This window comes from Nymphalis io, chromosome 2, assembly GCF_905147045.1.
Source record: "Nymphalis io chromosome 2, ilAglIoxx1.1, whole genome shotgun sequence".
NCBI classification, from domain to species: Eukaryota; Metazoa; Arthropoda; class Insecta; order Lepidoptera; family Nymphalidae; genus Nymphalis; species Nymphalis io.
This window is the reverse complement of record NC_065889.1, coordinates 3,687,901-3,708,807: the sequence shown is the minus strand read 5'-3', so window position 1 is coordinate 3,708,807 and position 20,907 is coordinate 3,687,901. Positions and strand designations below refer to the sequence as shown.

Here is a 20,907-nt window from a genome sequence, read left to right as displayed (position 1 = left end):
ATTTAATGTTAAACTAACATGCGATGCAAGAGAATTGAAATATTATTTAAGTGATGCAAATTAACTGTATATAAAATAAATGGTATAGTTTAAGTAATTACATGTAACTGTGTAATAATAGACAAAACTTATATTGTGTGTTAGATGTTTTAGAAAAAATCAATGTTTTAGATGTTGTTGAAAAAATAAATTAACCAATGAAGGAACCAAATCTGATAGCTACTAAGTGAAAAAAAGTGTATTAATAGAATAAAAACATCGGCCCACCATAAACAATAAAATATTTAAAATAAAAACAGACGGAAAGAGTCATTTAATTTTAAAAACGATTAATTTTCAGAAAAGAAATCACTATTGTTATTTATATGAATGTAACTTAACTGAAATCAAACTTAAACTATGGTATGTTATTTATTGGGAAATTTTCATTAATATTTGGACTTTCTATTGTAATATGATTAATAATATATAAAGATAATTTTATATTATAGGGTATGTTTGGGGTAAGGTTGCATTTAATTTGCTGAAGGTACACGCAAAAATTTTAAAATAAGATTTTTTTTTATTTCGAACTTATTGTTCTTGTTCTATTAATTATGTTGTAATTGGCATTAGTTTTACCAAGAAAAGTTTCGGCAAGAGATTGATTTTATCATTGAAATTACCGTATGGGTTAGTTTCGGGATGAAAGTAGAATCCAATTTTTTTTGTGACAAGCCATGCCGATAACGAAGACACTTGATTATTTCGTTACTTATAATTTAAAGGCTAATACGTAATTAAGAGTACCACAGATTATTTCCAGTAATTGAAAATATTGGAAACTCTATTATTTTTGCAAAACCGATGTTACTAATACTGTTGCAAAAATATATATTATATTACAATAGGCAAAGGCCTACAAGTTCAATAAGAGGCGAATCTACATTTTGTTTAAACATTACGTAATACATAATCTTATCTTCTCAAGAATTTGAATTAGATTTGAGATTGATTTGTATTTAAAATCTTGTCATATTTGAATTATCGATGTATAGTCAATATTATTAGAAATTTATCGAGTGTGTATTTAGGCGAATGCGAAATTTTTTAATAAATCATTACCCCCTAAATGTAGTAATATAATTTAAATTTAAAAACATTTGGAAACTAGGGGACGATATCTTTCAATATTTATAAAATATTAAAAATCAAATGTTAACTAACGCAACGCTCAAACAAATAAAAATGTAAATATACATAAATTAAGTATAGAAATGCACACAGATAATTAATAATTAAATATTCGTGGGTGTACATTTCGTGAGTGTACAACAAAGCTAAGTCCTAAAAATACATAATATACCTAATGATTTTAACACCAATAAGTTAAGTAAAAATTTAGAATATTTTTGACTAAATATGGTTGAACATTAGTATAATATATTTATTAGAAAATAGATTATAAATTAATTATTTACTCTCGCAGAAATATCATAATTACATCAACTGTTCTGAAAATATATATACTAATATGTTACCAAATGTATTAAGGGATTTATCTGTTATTTCCTGTAAAGTTTAAATAAATGTCTGTTCAATAAATAAATGTTTTATTTACACGTCTTTTTTACACTATATAATTCATTTATGAATAATATTATTCGAACACATATAGCATAAAAAAGTTTCATCAATAATTACATAACAATTATCGTGGTATTTGTATTACAAATATTCCGTATATACTTAATTGAATACAAATTAAACTATAGTTTGTTATTTATTGGGAAATTTCCATTAATATTTCTTCCTTCTATTGTATTAAGCCTGAAATGTTATAGAAAATACATTTTTATTTATTAATAATATATAAAGATAATTTTATATTATAGGGCAGGGGCGTAGCTTGCCCTTGATGGGCCCTGCATCAAAATTTAGTAGGGGCCGTTCTTTCTAATTGCAGCGGCGTTCGTTCGTGATTCATGGATATAATTTGTTTTCTGTTTTTTATTTCCTTTTTCTCTTTTTTTTATATTGTTTTATTTCTATTACGTATGAAGCTCTGAACCAATTTATAATGGAGTATTAAATGACATATTTATATTAAAATTAACATATTTACGACAAAAGCCAATATGCAAACTCCCAGACACGCGATTTTAGCGTCTTGACCGTCAACGAGATAAACTAGCTATTCAAATTAATATTTCAAATGTGTACAATAGTTTAATGTTTTCTGTAGCTACGGGGACCCCGTCTTTGATACGGTTGATACGGCGGTAGATGCGCCCATGTTATAGGGTAATAATTTATTAGAAAATAGATTGTTAATTAATTATTTACTATCACAGAAATATCATTATCACATCAACTGTTCTAAAAATATATATACTAATATGTTACCAAATATATTAAGGGATTATTAATAGTCTGTTATTGCCTGTAAAGTTTAAATAAATGTCTGTTCGATAAACAAATGTTTTATTTACACGTCTGTTTTACAATATATAATTCATTTGTACATAAAAAAGCCGAGATGGCCCTGTGGTAAGAACGCGTGAATCTTAAGCGATGATCGTGGGTTCAAACCCGGGCAAGCACCACTGAATTTTCATGTGCTTAATTTGTGATTATAATTCATCTCGTGCTTTACGGTGAAGGAAAACATCGTGAGGAAACCTGCATGTGTCTAATTTCACTGAAGTTCTGCCACATGTGAATTCTACCAACCCGCATTGGAGCAGCGTGGTGGAATAAGCTCCAAACCTTCTCCTCAAAAAGAGGAGAGGAGGCCTTTAGCCCAGCAGTGGGACATTCACAGCCTGTTACGGTTGTACATAACATTATTTTAATACATAGAGCATAAAAAAGTTCCATCAATAATTACATCGTTTGGTACTTGTGTTACAAATATTCCACATATAAGACGAAATTTTATTAACAAATTAAAGTAGTACATTTAAAGTACTAAACAAAAATTATAAAAATTTTGGTTGTTGCTTCAAAGCTGTTATGTCTAGGAATTTTGGTATCTCCATTTGTAGCTGTCCATTTTGATATTTATTATTGCCTATAAAAAAGAAATTATAATACATTAATAAAGTCAAGTAAGAACTGTATAGTCTTGCATATAAACATATGTCCATTCAAAATTAATACCTTAATGAAAATGAATATCTTATATTCAAAGTCGGCACTTCTTATGCTGGGCAATATATTTAGCGGTCCACCGTCCACACACATATATATGCAACATAGTAGCAAAGTGATGTTCAGACAAGCTTTCTAAAGCTCTGACCTCATCATATGAGAATTGAGACTGTGATGTTGACCGATTTTTATGTATTTTTGAAAATATTAGTATGTAACTAACTTTTGCATGCCTTTGCAATTTTTTATTTATATATTTGGTATTCTTAAAACAGACAGATATATATGAAATGCAGTTTAAAGCAAATGGAATAATAAAGTTTTTAGATAAGCACCTATTTGAAAAGTGCTTTTTTTGCGCAATTCTTATTAAAAAACCCTTTGAATATTTTACCTTGTAAAAGTTTATGCTTTTCCATGTAGTTCCTTGTTGCTAGAGACATATCCACAGCACCAGGCTTAGGAGAAGGACTTTTCGATATCTGTGGACCTTTCTTTAAATACTTTGCTGCAAGCTGGTTCATTTTCAAGCTAGTGTCAGTTGGAGTATCTAATTGTTGTTGCGGCATTGGAAAACCGAGTGGATCATCACCAAATGTTACTCTGAAAATGATGGGTACCATCAATATAGTTATATATTTATCAGTTACATTGTAATCCATTTTAAAAAAAAACTGCATATAAGTTACTCACTACATTATTGTTTAATAAATTGAAACACAAACATGGTTGTTATTTTATTTTTAGTAAGATTTTGGATGCAATTATGATTTCTACAAAAACATAATGCCAAGCCAAAATTGTAAATTAAGAAAATCAGTTGTTAAGCATTGAGAAACAATTAAAATTAACAGTTGAGGACATATAAACATTTCCACTTTCATTAATTAATTATATTGATTTAATTTTTTTATTTGTGTATCATACACATGGCACATATTCCGAGTTATTTTTGTAGGGCCATTAAATATAATGAAATACAATGGTTCACTTAATTATAGATATTTTAAGTAAAATTAGATTATATACTTTACGCCATAATCTCAAAGAGATACAAACAAAATAAAATTAAACAAAGTGTTACCTTTTGGCTACACTAACATTAGTTTTGTCTATTTGCATCTGTAAACATTTTTGTTTGTTATTCCTGTACAAAGCACTCGCTGAAGAGGGCATATCAGATTCTTGTAACATGCCATTAACATGAGTCTGCAAAAGTGTAGAAAATATATTATAATAAATATATTACCAAATAATATAAATATATTAACCATATATTAAGAACCTACCATTACTTTGTTATAGTATGTCCATCCTACATTAGACTGGTCATCGCTGCTAGTATTAGAACTAAAAAAAAAATACACATAGTATGTTTTCATTTACCTCTATATCCAATCTTAAAGCATGATTTGATTTTCTTTATAATAATTAAATTTTAGAACTTACTCGCTGTAATCTCTAACATCCAAATATAAGCTTTGTTCTGGAGACATTAGTGGAGTGATTGGATTGTCAACTTGCACATTAAACAAACTCATGTCATTGAATGTTTTATCTACATATCCCGTCTCAGTATTTTTTGTAAGATCAATTATTTCTTGATGAGTATTCCCATTTATATTAGGATCTGTCTGATTTGAAACAGGAGCTATGCCGTCAAGAAAATTTAAATTCTCTGGATGTGCCTTTGTTACAACCTCCTTTATACTAATTTGGGATCTATTACATTGAATCTGTGCCTCATTTTGCTTGACTATTTCTTTGTTAATTATAGTTGAAGTTCTATACATTTCAAAACTAGTCATAACTCCTATTGATATCTTTTCCTCTGTTCCAATAGATTTAACTTCTACATGCTCAGTGACAAAATTTTGTAAGGGCTGTGAGATCTTTTGGGGTTCATATGTTTTATTGGCAGATATAAATTTATCTACTTTTTCTTGTAGTAGCTGTAATTGCTCATTTTGCAATTTTATTATTTTAAATAAATCAGCGACAGTAGGTTCTCTTTTCTCTTTAATAATTTTATCCTGTTTTTCAATATCTAAGCATACAGGTTTATTACTTTGTTCAAAGTTTTCTATAGTCCAATTTTTTTTAGAAACTCCATTCTGGGGCAACTCTGGTGTCTTATTGCAGGTACAAGAAGGCGCAAAGTAAGTATGGTTCATTGGTAGATAGTTTTTACATTGACAATCTGGATACCTTTTAAATGAAGGTGCACTACAATGACAGACTTTATAATGGTTCTCAGCAATATGTTGATGTTTGAGCTCATCATTCATGATTTGATTAATATTATCTTGTGTATTTAAAATGTGAACACAATGATAACATTTACAGAAATGATTGATTTCATTTGTTGAGTTTGTGGATTTTGGAGTAAATGTAGTATCCATCTTTTTTGAAATAGGAATTCCTAATGTCATTATTTCGTTTTTCTTTATTAATGGGTTATTTTCTTTATCTAAATGTAAATTATTAAATTCACTTTGTATTTTTTTAATATCATTCAAATTATCTCTTCGTAAGAAGAAATCGTCTTTTTTGCTTAAAACATTTGGTGGACTAGTAGCAATATTATTTTCCATGGAAGTCAATGTTCGTGTTGATTTATTTTCCACCATGGGATTTATTTTAAAATTGCTTTTTAATGTGTTGATTTCGTACGAATTCACAATATTTTTCTTCGGGAGTATATGTCTCGGCTTATTGTAAGTACAGTCAAGCATGCTTAAGTCCAATTCATTAGAAGGCGAACAGCAGTGGTTCTCTGAATTTGATGTATGTGTTAAGTAGGTTTTATTTACTAATGGATATGGTATCGAATTCCCACATTCAAACCTTTGTATAGGATCATTTGTGAAGGGCATTGGTCGGTTTCCTAAATTGTTCATTGGAGCCACTAAAGGTGCAGACTGTACTTGCTTCATAATAAAGGGCCGAGGAGAATGGCATTCTGTGTGAAAATCTGAATTCATAGCGTTGATTCTTAGCGTTTTAACTGGAGATTCAAAACGTACCTTCTTCATGAAGTTACACTTTCATGAACTTATATACACGACACCAAATAATCATACAACATAAATAAACAAAACTAAGTAAAATTAATATAAAGGTACCGAAACTCCGACGTGAAGTCACTAATAACTTGTCAAAATTCAAATTGTCAGTTTACATTTGAATTTAAATAATAGAGATGGCGGTTGACTTTATATACATCGTGTATAAAATATAATAAACATTTCGATTATTTTACTGTAAACAGTGTTGGCTTAACTTTAAAAAATATCTGTTGTATTTTTGTAGTAAAAAATCAGTAAGTAAAGTAACCTGTTAATGTCCCACTGCTGGGCTAAGACCTCCTCTCCCTTTTTGGGGTCGAAGGTTTGGAGCTTATTCCACCACGCTGCTCCAATGCCGGTTGGTGGAATATACATGTGGCAGAATTTCGATGAAATTCACGCGATTTACACGTTCTTACCACTGGGCCATCTCGTAGTAAAAAATATTTAATTTTAATTAAAAAATATATATGAGAAAATTTTATTATCCAAAAAAGGAATGTCTTGCCAAACTGTTAGCTATAAGCTATTTATTGCCAAAATATTTTATTTATAGTTAATTGTAGTGTTCGTTTAAAAAGAATGAGATCATTCGGTTTCAAAATTTGAAGCGTTTAATAATGATCAGTAGAGACTATGTAATATTACAGTAGATATCTAGAACAATATTATAATTAAATGAAATAATTAATTGAACACAACATATAAATAGTATTAAAAAAAAATCCTCTTTTCTGGCGTGCAACTACGCTATTTGAACACAAAATATTCTGCCAATGTCACGTATTAAAAACAAACAATAATTAAAATTTTATACTAGATATGTCATTATCAATTGTCATTGATGACAAATATCAAAGTGACAACTGACAAGTATAATTTTTAATTTTATTTGAATGCACTTACTCATTTTAAATAAATATATTAATTTTAGTACAATTGTATAAATACATATTATTAAATATCCGCTATCCTTCAATATGAACAAACAACTACTGAAATCAAAAACCCCTTTAACATTGTTAGTTCGTTGTAGAGGTTATAAGCATCCAGGAGGAATCCGATACCCAGGAGGAATAACATATTATCCAAGGTAAGTTAGTAGGTTAAAATAATATAATCAGATAGATTGTTTACTGTAAATAAAATAATAAATAACGCAAAAATGTATATGATGTTAGTGTATTCAAATAAAACTACATAATTTTATTTGAATACATTATACAGACACAGTGAAGTTTAGCATAATAAATATTTTATAATCTAAAAACACAAGAAGTATGTATAGTAGTAAGTATAGTAAGTATAGCTCATTCCAATTTAAGAAATAATAAAGATAAACAAACTTTAGATTTATATATTCAATGCAATTTACTACCAGCTGTGCTATATCAAGCACTACAGTTAGTTCTTGATTAATATATATATTAATTTATAATACCACACTTCCATTAATTACCTATGTCCACTTTAATTTCCCATTCAAAGTTCTGACATCATTTAAAATACAATTTTTTCATGAATCCCTAATGAATACCAAAGATTATTCAAGATCTCGAACAATGATACCACATCAATTGATGTCAAAAGTTTGTCTTAAGCCCTTTGATTAGAATAGGCTATAGCTATATATTTTGTTTTTAAAATGAATTGTTACTTTTCTAGAGACCCAAATCATAAAGATCCTGAGTATACTCCCTCAAAATTGTTTAGAGTGGAACAAATTAAAACTAGTAAGCATCACCCATGGTGGGAAAAAAAAGTTTTGAGTGAACTCAAACTTGAAAGAATTGTAAGTTATATGTCAATATCTATTAACTGTTTTACTGAGTTATTTTGTACCAAGTACATACATATTTACTACATATTTTTTGCATATAGAACCCTTTTATTTCCTAATATAAATTACCTATATTTATTTACATTGAAATTATTCTTTCGCAGGATTTTTTTAATTAATTATTATAAATTATATTTTATCATTTACTTTATATGTAATGTTTGAGTTTGATTATATTTATTGTATACAATTGTATATGTTCAGCTGATTCTTAATATTTTTTACTGATTTTAGAATCAAGTTGCAATTGTAAAAAATATACCTGAAATGAATGCTAAGTTATGGTCTATCAAACATCTGGTTAAGGTTACCCCAATAACCTTCCCTTATGGAGAACCTACAGAAGAGGATATTAAGCACACAATTCTTAAAGAAAATGGTCAATGTATAGTTACAAAAACTTTACAACCGGAACAAACAAAAATTGAAGCTTTAGAAAACTTTGAAAATGACCCAAAGAAAATGGACTCGACAACAATAAAAAGAGATTCAAGGTATAAATGGAATAATGCTTTCAGTGGAGGATTTTAACAAACCTTAAGATTATAATTGTAGTTATAATTAGTAATTAAAAATTTAAATGTAAACTATGTTGTTTTATTTTTTAATAATTATTTATTTAATATTATTAATCTATACAAATCATAAATATGTGTTAAAGTTATTCTCTTTTTTTCTTATACAATAAATAATTAAAATATTCTGGTGTTTTAAAATATCTATCAATTATTATTCCATGTTTCTTTCCAAGTCCAAATCTTGCATGACCCCAAGACACAACAAATGTTGGATTCAACTTCTTAAATTCTTCTAAGTGAAATTTGTGTTTCACTATAGAATTAAACCAGTGTCCTCTAAAAATAGCTGTGTATTCATCTCCCTTTTGGTACATACGAACTACAAACTTAGAGATTAACACCTTGACTGCTATATGCAATAAAACAAATGCTCCAAGGTAGATCAAACATTCAGATGCATTATTTGCGATGACCAAGCTTTCACCTAGAAGTACTGGTTCGTTCATTGAAGTCACATCAAATACAAATGCAGCATAATAAAGAGAACTAGCAGCTATAATAGCTGTGGATGTCGTTAAATATGTTACTGCATAGTTAAGAGCATCTCCCATTGGAGCTTTATAAATTAACTCCCAGTTTTTGGACAGGCCATCTTTCTCTTGCCATTTTTCTTGCTTATCCAAATATCTTAACGGATGCTGTGATATATATTTTACAGAAGTAATTTTATACAAAGGTCTATAACTATTCGGTCTAAGCAACCGCAAACAGTTCATATTCTTGCAGTTAATATGTAATTTTGATCTTACTAAATTGTTTTTTAATTTTTTCTTAGTTTACATAAATTAGATAATTCATTAAAATCTATTGAATACTATCAAATGTTTTATTTTAGTTTCAAGTAATATTATTTTGAGGTTGTATAAATCTGTCAAACCAAAAAGTCAACAAGACATGTCAGTTGAACGAATTTTTACAGAGTATATTATAATTATTCGCAGTCCCAATCTTTGATAATCTACCGAAAAATGGAACGGATGCAGCATTGCATTGTGACGGCTTCGAAATTAACATAGTGGCAATTTACCTTTTGAGGACTTGGGCAAAATGTAATCAGATTACGATTACGTGTAATCATCAATCACGATTACAGATTAACTTTGATCTACTTTTACTTTTTATTGACTCACTAACTGACTACTTTTTTGGCTACTTTCGTAATACAGTAATCGTGATTGATGATTATATGTAATCGTTTATGATGATTGATGATTATATGTAATCTAATCTGATTCAATGCTAGATAATTAATAATAATCAGTCCATTCAGACCCAGTATTGCTATTTTAGCTCTTTCGAGATCTAGCGTTTTTTAATGTAATCTGACTCTTATTTATAGTGTCTAGTAGATAACTGAACGATAGTAGATTTCCGTAGTCTTAGGTATTTCAACATGACAACAAAATAATTATGTTAATAACTAATTTACTGTTTTGAACAAGGATTTTCTTGTAGTAATAGATTCCAATACGGTTTAAAACTATTTAAATACAATAATAATGTACAAAATACCGCAGGGTTACTAAAATCGCGAAACAAGAATCGATTTTAAAATTATTCGATGCTATATATTTTTTACTTGCGCTCTGGTTACGGAAATTGTATAAACGTCTTTGGATAGAGATTATTAAAAAAAATACAATGATGATACAATGAGACTGACATCTGGTCACTGCGTGCACGAACCCTACGTTCCTACGTCCAAACACTTGCATTTGCATTTGATTTCCTTAGTAATTCTCCGTAAACAAACTATAAAAAAAATGTGACTGTCACGAGACGTCTGGTAGACGTTAATCATTAAAATTGATAAGGAAGCATAACGGCATAAGAGAGCATATTTGATGTCACGAACTACGAGTCGGTCTAGCCCCGACCTAAAAATATTTGATGTTTCATTAATCAAGTACACAGAATTCGAGGACTCGATCTTGTTTAACTTTAGTACAATTAAATAAAACAATACTTAAAATAATTTTACTAATCCTTGGAAAATCTTTATTTTATATTAGTAAAATTACATAATAATTTGAAACAAAAACATTACTGATTAACATAAAATATTTATAAAATAATTTTGGTCACATTTTTACCACAAAATTATTTTATACAATGAATTAACAGAAACAAAACAATAACACAGCCTTATGGCATAGCTACTTAAATTATCGATTTATAAACTATTATTATAATTAACTTTAAATATTGTTTCCTTTGATGACTTTTAGCAAGAGGCTCTTTAACACATTTTATTTTAAAAATAAAAAATAATATCCTGCGACATTATTCACACACGGCCATCTGATCCCAAATTAAGCAGAGCTTGTACTATTAAAATCAGACAACTGATATACTACATATACTACTTTTCTTTTGTAAATAAATACTTATATAGATAATTACATCAAGACTCAGGACAAACAGACATGTTCATGCGCACAAATGTCTGTCCTGTGTGGGAATCGAACCCACAACCTTCGGCGTCAAAGGCAAGTATCTACCAACCACGCCAACCGGCTCGTCACTTTTAATTGTTTTCCATTGATAATAAAATGATCAGACTATTTTTAACCCAGAAATCGTAAACATCAATATTAAAACTAAATATTTTCAATATATTTATACATAAATCAGAAAGTAGTAATGAGTGAAACAGGTAGTTGCACAACCCCCGTGATACAACATATTATGACTTTCTTATAATTAACCTTATTATATAAAACTTAAATATTATATTTTATTTATAAATTTACGAATATGTTAATTGTATAAGTATTATAAAATAGACCCTGGTAAAATACTGAAGATTGTTAGAAGTATATATTTTTATTACTTTCTAATTATACCAGAGAGCATTCTGCTTTTTGTTAACTTTAAGAAATGTTAATGTTCACGTAACATATAAATCACCATTACATTACATTGAAATAAAATTTTTGAAAAAGAAAAAACAAAGATAATATTTTTTTTTTTATAATTTCAATAAATTAAAATTTATTAATGTGCATAATATTTTATACTTCTATTATATCACATCTCGTATATATATCTTAAACTTGTTCCTTGCACATAATAAGGAAAATTTAAGGTAAAGATGTAGTTGTGAATATCTAGTGATTTAATTTAATTTTAAGGATTTTTGTTGCCAACTCTGTTGTAAACAATCTCTAAACTAATTTAAGAAGACTAAAATACATATCGCCTGTTTTCGAAATAACGTGTAAAATTTACTAAGCTAAATCCTCATTGCTTATTATTTGCCTATTGGATATCATTGGATACCTGACTTTAATCAGCCATTTAAAAATACTTTAAAGAATATGTTCAACATAGTTTAGCACAATTAAAATATATTTTTACCAAAATATCATAAATTATACTTCAAGTGTTTTGTGAATTAGAGTGAACTATTAGAAGGTTTCTTTCGTAGTTTATTATTTAAATTATTTTTAGTACCGTCACTTGATTTATGAAGCAGGTACTGTGTAAACAAATCATTTTTATTAATCTCATTATCACTACCTACGTTAATATTTTTCTTAAAATTATTGGACAAATTATTGCTCGAGTTAAAAACAATTTCAGTTGGACTAGCATCAACTTTAAGTTTTTTTAACCTCCTATTGTCTGAGCTCATACTAACATGTATTGGTTTTCCATCAACATTCGTCTTTCTCAAGCTTTCGGGCAATGTGTCTGATTTTAGTTTTACTAGAGTTGTATTGACAACAGAACAGTCGATTTGCATTAGTGTTACATGGTCATTTATTATTGAATCTGAAAGAAAAAATGTTATTATCATATTAAGCAGTATTATTTAAATATAATTTTGGTATACATTATTCTCATCATTTTTTGTGTTTTAAAATTGACTGAATAATCTTTGGTTTCAGTTGATTACATTTTTTTATATCACTTTTAGAAACAGTATTTTACTTATAACAGATATGTTTCTGAAAAGATAACTAATTATTAATTATTCAGCTTAGTTACTAACCATTGCCGGATCGAGCTGGTAAAATAAGTGCCATTTTTGGTGGTCTCGTTACATTATGTGTTACAGCTGGAAGCAGCAAGTGTTGTCCTTTTCCAACGCCTACCACATAGAACGTATCATCCCTCCTATGAAGAGCTTGAAGTAATGCATTCCATTCACCAAAGTCGTCCATGTTGAACCCATTAGCAGATTTCCTTAGAGGTTTGTGATAGAGTCTCTCATAATACATATCACTATCAGGAAATATATCTTTTTCAGTTGGTGCATTCCGTCGTAACCGCCTTCGTGATTTATCTCGAATGTTTTTTACATTTTTTTGTTGAGGTAGATCAATAAGATTACTTTCAAGGTTTAGTTTATTGAAAAGTCTATAAGTTTCCAATAGTCCATCTGAAATATCAAATCTTATCGTACTTTACACAAATATAGTAAAATTTAAAAAAGAATAGTATTAATCTCCTATTTTACTTTTGAATATTTAATTTACGATATAAAATAAAAGTATCATAAATATTATAAATGCGAAGTACTAATATTTTAAATACAAAAGTAACTCTATCTGGCCGTGTGTCTGTTACAATTTCACGGCCAAACAACTTAATCGATTTAAAAGAAATTTTGTATGATGCAAGCTTGATCCCCAAGGAAGGACAGATGCTACTTTTCATGCTTAGCACTTACCTTAAACACGCGGGCAAAAACCAGTATTAAATATTTGAAAAGTAAACATACCTGGCATTTGTTTTTCATCCAAATAAACTTTATGCCTTTTGTGTGTGTTTGTCCAATTCAATGTCTTTCCACCACCAATCCAACGCTTCAGTTCTCCGACTATCCTTATACTTTCAGTTTGATTTATGTTTTCAAAGTCATTTAATGTTGTGTTCTGACAGTCTATTCCATCAGCATTGCGATTAGCAAATTGATCATAATCTACCATTTTAAGAAACAAATGAGTTAAGTACAAATCAAATTATATTTTCCCATCGACCTTTCAATCAATTTACCCAACCTAAAATTATACCTATCGAGGTTTTAATTTAGCTCTTACCATTAACGAATTATACAAATAAATCTACCTCATGAATCACTCTCCATTATTGAAAATCATTTATAGTATTTAGATAGGCATCAAATACGACTAGTTCTTTGTTTTATAATATGTAGTTATATATAGCCTTTAATTTTAACGCTGGAAAAACGCATTACGCGTTTCACCTACGGGAAAGGCGCCGAGTGCGCCCCGAACATAATACCCACTAAAAACAAGCGGTACTCTTTCCGTCTTAACGACGAGCGCCACGGGATCGCTAGCGCATGCTACCGTAACACTCTGACGGCCATTCATTCCACTCCATTCTCTAGGGAGGGTACCCCGGGGTACTGTCCTCCTATAGTGATACATAGCTTATACCAGTCAGAGAAAGAGTCAAAAATATATATATTTATATATGAACAATGAACTGTGTGGGGTTTTGCGCCTGAACTCTCTTTATCTGGTAGAATTGCTGCGCCATTGGTTTGAATCTCCGTTGGGAAAAGCGGTAGTGCCTAAAATCGTTCAGGTGGAGATCAATTGTAAAATGGATACCAAATCTTTCAGTTTGGGCAAATAAGTTTAAATATTTTATGTGGTACTACCCACTTACTTACACTTAACATCATTACCAAGATAATTTGGTTAGCAATTTTAAGACTAAATAAAAATAAAAATTACCACTTTGAACCAGAACATCTTTGTTGTTTTCCGCCCACAAAAGATGACGCGTGTTTACGTGAGTAGAGGTTGGTCCAGAAAATGATTTCGTATTCCAACTGAAATTATACAACGATTCGTAGTGATGTTAAAAACTCAGACAAAAATTGTTTTAATTTTTTTCAATTGGAACTTACCCTAGAATATTCCAATTTAAAGAAACCATAAATACCATGGCGAAAATAACAGCAATATTCTTTTTGGGTATCAGTATTGAAGAATCTAGCCGAGGTATCTGAAAGCACATGCATTATGATTATTTATACATAGAAAATCAGTATAATTTATATCTGAACAGCCATCACCGTCGGACAAATTGAATTTAATTTGAAACGATTATAAAAATTAGTATAAAGAAAATATATTTGGTGTAATAAAAGTTGGCTATATGCAAGCCCGTCTGGGTAAGTACCACCCACTTAACCACTTATATAATTATTTATAGTTATGTACCAGTTTTAAGGGTGAGTGAGCCAGCGCAAATAAAAAATATTTCTTAAAAGAACAAAACATACCTGAAGGCACATCACACTGTTGGGCTCATTTAACTTTTTCTATAATACTAAAAGTTATCTCTATGTCTACTCACTATCACAATGATTATCAGAAGGTTGATTGTCCTCAAAAGGAAAAGAAATGTAATATATAATGATATTAAAAATAACAAACCTTTCGACTTCGTCCATTTGACTCTAATTGGTCCCTTAATAATCTATTTTCTAATCGGAGACGCGCAATCTCTTGATGCGCTTCTAACAACTGCTGTTCTAATGCTGTTACATATTCTTTCTTCTTTTGCCGGGACTGACATGCCGATTCCCTGTTTATGATTAATTAAAAAAGTGCTAGATATGGTGATTGAAAGTAAGTAATGTACAACAAAAACATTCTCTTGTAAATATTGTAAAAAAAAAAAACAAAAATTAACAAACTAACCGATTCTTTATCATTCTCTGTTGCTTTTTCAAAGCACGTATTTCAGCTTCACTAAACTGAGATATGTCTATGACAGGACTCTTTGGTTCTTCTTTTATACTTTGGTTTATGAAAGCAGTTTGATGTATTTCTGGATTGGGATTTATGACAATATTTTTTGTAGGTGAAGGTGTCTGAAATAACATATAAAAAGATATAAACAATGGGTTTTATATCATATCAAACTATGCAGTACAAACAATGACTTGATATACTTTTAGTACTGGTTACTAGATAATTTTATTTAATATGGTTATACAATTAGCTTCAGTCATACTACATACATACCTTAACATGGTAACCATTATTACTTGTAACTTGTATTGGCTTGTTTTGAGTGAGTGGCGTAATGGAAATTCTACCATCCTTTGTACTCTCTGCCGGTATCACAATACTTGTTGGTTTTGTTGGCATACAAGTTGCATTTCTTAATATACTTGGAGTCTTCCTTTCAGCTATGAGATGAATTTGACTATCTTCTTTCTTAACTATATTGTTTGAGTTTTCATTTACTACTTTATATATGGAATTATGGCGATATACACTTGTAACTTAAAGAAAAAACATATATATTTAAATAGCAGGAGGGATTATTAAAAATTAAGTAATGTCAATTATTTATTTTACTAATAAATAATATGATATATTTACCTTTTTGATTATTAAATATTTTATTGATTTCATTCTGATCACTTTCTTTTTTAACAACCTGAAAAATCTAATGCTTTACTGGTCATAGAAGCCAAAGTTTGTTAAAAATGAAATGCACTTTTTTATCATCTTACCTTTATCATACCATTTTCAATTGCCATAACAGGACTAGTTTTTTCCAAAATTCTATAATTATTTGATGTGTCTCCGACATTTGTTCCAGTTGGAACTATAAAAAGAATTACATTTTAAATAAGATTTAAAAATGATAACTATATGAGTATTATAATCAATAAATATAATATATAAATATAGTATAATCTCCTCCTCAAAGGTTTTTAAATTTGAAGATCAAATGAAGAAAGAAGTTAAATATTATCTTTCTTTATTATATTTTTACATTCAATAATAAACTATGTACAGACATTTTTTTTTATATACAAAATTAAAATAAAAAAAAAACAAAATACACATTACAAATTGATAGCAAAAACACACCATCTAAAAGATTGTCCTGTGGCATTGTATCCAAGATGCTGGCACTATTGCCTCTCTGCACCGCTAGACTCAACCTTAGGGCTAAATAAGCGCCAGCTCTTGGGTCACCAGAAGTGTGGACCAGTTACTTAGAAAGATCTTTTATAAAATTTTTTGTATCAGATGACCATGGACCTAATGTTTCAAAACCCAGATCCGAAAATTCAAGATGATCTACCCGGGTAATACAGGGACATGTGTGAGGCTCTCACACCGTTAAACCTAACCAAAGGCATACGGCCTAAGTAATTATCAGAATCTTTATTTGTAAACAATGATTAATTAGTATGTTATACTAATAAAAATAATAAAGTTTAATCTTTTTCACAATTAATGATATAAATATCTATTTATTATAATAAATATTTGACCTGATTTTTGAAGAAATAAATCAACGTCTTCTGGCTTTAACTGATTAGTAGGCTCATTGTAGAAAGAACAATCAAGGGGTGACTGAGATGACTGTCTGGCAGACGAAGAACAGGATCCACTGAAATATTAAAATTTATTTTAAGCAAATCTTTAACAGATAAAATATAATCAGTAAGTTTTATTTCTTTTTCGTATGATACATATTGTGTCAATTTTGGATTAAGATTCACATGATCTATCTAGCAGTCTTTATCCACTCTTATTTATCAGATTAAAACTTGTATTTCAGGAAAGTACGAAAATCATTCAAATTTTTTATGAGATAATATAATATGAGAATAACGTAATGTTATTTTTAGTTACAGATTCATTAATGATTTTTTTAAGATATATAGACCAATATTTACTTTTATTAGCTTTACTTAAAAATATGTAACTTTTTATATGCACTCCTTTAGAGTATTTCTTACTTTTTGGTATCATCTTCACTGCCTGAATCTGAGTTGCTACTTTCATTTGGCGAGGATTTAATACTTAGAACAGGGGATATAGCAGGTACGAGCCCAGCATCAGCTAAAATTTCACTAGGAGAAGCATCATTAACTTCCAACCATGATAATTCACTGTACTCTTTAGTTAACTGATCCAAGAAATCTAAAAAATAAGACAATACATATTCAAAACATTGATAAAATGTAATAATAACATTGTTTATAACAAAAAAGCTATTAGTGGCCTTGTAGGTTGCAATAAAAAAAGAATGATGAGAAACTTATTGAACTAAAACAGAAAGTTTTTACAAGGATATCAGATTATAATTTAAGTCTTGCTTCAAAATTGTGAAACAGGAAGGTCAGTAACATCTATTGTTTCGCGATATATTCGTAAACATGCACATTGCACTTTGTTTTCGTAATCAGCCGGATCTAATGTAAACGATAGTAATATTGTACCTACCGTACAAACCCTCCTTATTCTCAACCAGAATGTCCGTATCCATGGAGGTATTTGAAGAACGGAGTAGTTAACCATTAAAATTTAATTTACTATTTATCAAAATACGCCTCATCAACACGCAGGTTTATTTATGTTTTTTAATAATCTGTGAAGTGTGATCATTATTGCGATAAGTGATTTTAAAAAAATTTATTTCACTTGGCAAGGCTGACCTGGCATCATAAACTCATTACCATAAATTAAAAAGAAATGATACTTAATTGGTTTAATCAAATGAATAAACTAGTTTAATTTAAAAACACTGCTATTATGAATTATTATAAAATAAATCATTCTTTTTAACTTTTAGAAAACTTCCAAAGTGCGTTTGTAAATAGTAATGGAACGTAGCTGGTTTCGGTTTTGACAAAATTGACACAAGACGGATTGTTTCGTAGTTCGATTGATTGAATCAATCAAGCCTAATTTCTCAAAAATATTCATTCTTAGAAGTGCGACAATGTAATATTTACAGGTTCCTAAAAGCTCGAGTATGATTTCAAGGTTTTAAAAATATATTTAATACGGTCATGCTTTTATCACTATTAAACTGACCGGTTGCGAAAATGTCTGTCCCCGAAGAACAGGACGACTTTATATTTCGTCCACAACAACATTTAGATTCTAAATGGCTAAATCCTGACTTACAAGAGGCTCTTCATGATCCTGAGGCTCTGTGTACTATGTTTAATAGCTTGTTACAAGATAGAGAAATACATTTCGATGCTAGAAATGGACTGGTCAATGGTGCTGGAATCACGGCTAAACTTGGCGATAATGGAAAATATTACTGTGGCCTTAGAGTAAGTCCAAATTTTGCTCTGTATTTTTCTACATTCTACAGTTTTTTATTTACACTTGACTTTTTCGTAACAAAGCACTTCTTATAGATCTTGACATGTACTTGTTGCGATGGTCTATGTGGTCCTCATTCGGGTTGTGCATGCATACCTTGTACCGCTCTTTCTGCTGAGGAAGAACTACGGGCATCCATTCAATCTAAAATAGTTGCACCATCACCTTCTGTCCAAGTTATAGATGATATCAAATGGAAACTAGACCCAGGTGACCAAAATATTTTAATTGATATATGTTGTATATAAAATAATATAAATAATGATAGTAAAGTTAGGGCTACTTTTAAATAATATTTAATTCATTAATTATTTATTTCACTAAGAAATTTTAAAATAAATTAAATATATTTCTCTTTCTTTTTCTAAGTAATTATGTAAAATATAATAGAATCACAAAGTTGTTTCGATCAGATTACAATATACTGTTATATTTTTCATAAAAGGACCAGAATGTCTTAAAAGTTTAATGCAAGCACTTGTATGGGAGCAGAGAGTAAGATCTATCAATACTGCTGTGAGCTGTCCATTTATATCTCAAATACGGCGATTGATTGTTCTTTGTCACAGGCATCTAGTAGCTGTGATAAGGCAAGTAAAACTTATATAATAATTAATATTAACTTAATAATATAAAAAAATATGTATCTACCTACTGAATATTATTATTTTATTTATTATAAAATTGCAGTAAGTCATAATCACCAACAAATAATCTTATTTTTGTAGAGAGCAAAATTACCAAAAAGATGTTAGAAAAGTAAAACTTGAGAAAAAGCCTGCTCATGGTGTTAGTAATAGAGCACTTAGCAATGTTGTAAGTGCTTTGAATAAACCAGTTGAATCTGATGCTCAAGAAGACAGTGAAGAGCCGACTGATGATTCAGAAAGGTAATATTGTTAAAAATTGTCAGCACTCATAAAAAATATTGACAGTAAGTCAATATTATGCTAAAAATTTAGATTTGTTATCTCTAATATTAATGTTATATGGTGGTTGTATTTTTACACAAACGCTTTGTCATCTTCTATTTATTGTATTAATATTGTTGACAGGAAGAGATATAGATACTTTGTGTAACTATTTAAAGTAATTATTTATAAATATTTGCAATTGTAGCTTTTCTTCATATTTCATAGTGAGTTCATGTTCCAAAATCACTTTTTAATTGGAGGTATGTAAATGAAATCTCTACTAGCACACATACTAACTCTATTTTATATATGTGCAACCTTAGCTTTATTCAGTTTTAATTTAACAATATAATATATACTATGTGTTATGTTTCTTAGTGCATTTGGTCTAGCCCGAGTAGGCGCTCGTGCCGCCTTACGTCTTGCTCTATCTCTCGTGCGTCGCGCTTGGCGCTGTGGGGAAGACGCTGACGTTTGCTCAGCGCTCCTGCGCGACGCATTAGATGCAGTGCGAGCTTTGCCGGATGCCGCGTTGTATGCTGGAAGTGGACAAATGAATTCTATTGCACAACAAGCACCTCGTTCGCAAAAGATATGGGCGGAGGTTGTAGATAGCGCAGCGAAATTCTTACACCAAGTTGTAGCTGGGTATGAGTGTTATTTTCGTATATCATGAAAAATACAATTACGAATATTAACTAATAAATTTAATCTTTTTATTTAATTTTATAATTTCAGAGAAGTAGGTTGTAATGTGCCCCAAGGGGATTGGCGCACATCGTTGTGCGTATGGGTAGAGCTTTGTGCTCGTCGAGCCGAACTACCTGCGCTTCTAAAAGCTGCCGACGTACTTGTAACACTACCACCTAAACAAAAGAGACAGCCCGACAACAGGTTTTAACCAATATTTATTTTAAATAAAATATTTATTTTCAAAAATAATATTTTCCAGATAATGGTCTATAATTGATTATATAAACTATTTTAAACTAGCATGGATTCAAAAATGGAATAAATGTCTAATTCCTAATTTTTATTTCGTCATTCTAGGATTGTTTTAGAAGAATGCACAGCACCATTAGGTCCATTTTTGAGACGTATGGCTAAAGTAGCAGCACCAAATCCAATTATTAATTCTGAACCAAATACTGAAAGCAATCCCACAGAAGTATATCTGAAGTAAGTGCTTATACATTACATTAAACTTAGTTATATATATATATACGAGCCGAGATG

At 29.5% G+C, this 20,907-nt stretch overlaps 5 protein-coding genes across 8 annotated transcripts in view; 2 read left to right on the top strand and 3 right to left on the bottom strand.

Annotated features, from left to right (window-relative positions):
* Positions 1-2,468: 2,468 nt before the first annotated feature.
* On the bottom strand, positions 2,469-6,279 carry LOC126774114 (uncharacterized). The gene is made up of 5 exons (XM_050495448.1): positions 4,582-6,279; positions 4,422-4,482; positions 4,217-4,341; positions 3,527-3,735; positions 2,469-3,052 (listed from the first exon to the last, which is right to left on the bottom strand). Exons 1-5 carry the CDS (start codon positions 6,165-6,167, stop codon positions 2,961-2,963), a joined length of 2,073 nt encoding a protein of 690 aa, XP_050351405.1. The 5' UTR covers positions 6,168-6,279; the 3' UTR covers positions 2,469-2,960.
* A 775-nt stretch (positions 6,280-7,054) lies between these two features.
* LOC126774218 (39S ribosomal protein L30, mitochondrial) lies at positions 7,055-8,627 on the top strand. Its single transcript, XM_050495640.1, has 3 exons — positions 7,055-7,293; positions 7,866-7,992; positions 8,275-8,627. The coding sequence occupies exons 1-3, from the start codon at positions 7,181-7,183 to the stop codon at positions 8,569-8,571; spliced, it is 537 nt and encodes a 178-aa protein (XP_050351597.1). The 5' UTR covers positions 7,055-7,180; the 3' UTR covers positions 8,572-8,627.
* LOC126774202 (uncharacterized) lies at positions 8,610-9,481 on the bottom strand. Its single transcript, XM_050495615.1, has one exon. It carries the CDS (start codon positions 9,332-9,334, stop codon positions 8,702-8,704), a length of 633 nt encoding a protein of 210 aa, XP_050351572.1. The 5' UTR covers positions 9,335-9,481; the 3' UTR covers positions 8,610-8,701.
* A 1,123-nt stretch (positions 9,482-10,604) lies between these two features.
* LOC126774096 (cyclic AMP-dependent transcription factor ATF-6 alpha) lies at positions 10,605-18,012 on the bottom strand. Of its 3 annotated transcripts, none has more exons than XM_050495420.1 (13): positions 17,864-18,012; positions 17,377-17,560; positions 16,906-17,024; positions 16,132-16,226; positions 15,998-16,055; positions 15,635-15,897; positions 15,308-15,480; positions 15,041-15,191; positions 14,509-14,606; positions 14,333-14,430; positions 13,348-13,548; positions 12,616-13,005; positions 10,605-12,395 (listed from the first exon to the last, which is right to left on the bottom strand). In XM_050495420.1, the coding sequence occupies exons 1-13, from the start codon at positions 17,904-17,906 to the stop codon at positions 12,016-12,018; spliced, it is 2,253 nt and encodes a 750-aa protein (XP_050351377.1). In that variant the 5' UTR covers positions 17,907-18,012; the 3' UTR covers positions 10,605-12,015. The 3 variants fall into 3 exon arrangements, with proteins under 3 accessions (XP_050351377.1, XP_050351386.1, XP_050351394.1); XM_050495429.1 differs by having other exon boundaries at positions 14,336-14,430; XM_050495437.1 differs by having other exon boundaries at positions 15,635-15,834.
* Positions 18,013-18,313: 301 nt separating this feature from the next.
* The window catches only part of LOC126774004 (probable E3 ubiquitin-protein ligase HERC2), a 47,028-nt gene continuing 44,434 nt past the window's right edge, over positions 18,314-20,907 (top strand). The window contains exons 1-7 of one of the 2 annotated variants that reach the window (XM_050495293.1): positions 18,314-18,705; positions 18,793-18,967; positions 19,203-19,347; positions 19,486-19,647; positions 20,050-20,319; positions 20,410-20,565; positions 20,722-20,850. In XM_050495293.1, the coding sequence (XP_050351250.1) occupies positions 18,469-18,705; positions 18,793-18,967; positions 19,203-19,347; positions 19,486-19,647; positions 20,050-20,319; positions 20,410-20,565; positions 20,722-20,850 (1,274 nt within the window). In that variant the 5' untranslated portion in view covers positions 18,314-18,468. Of the gene's footprint in view, positions 18,706-18,792; positions 18,968-19,202; positions 19,352-19,485; positions 19,648-20,049; positions 20,320-20,409; positions 20,566-20,721; positions 20,851-20,907 lie in introns of both variants that reach the window. The other variant, XM_050495302.1, reaches the window with a different exon arrangement.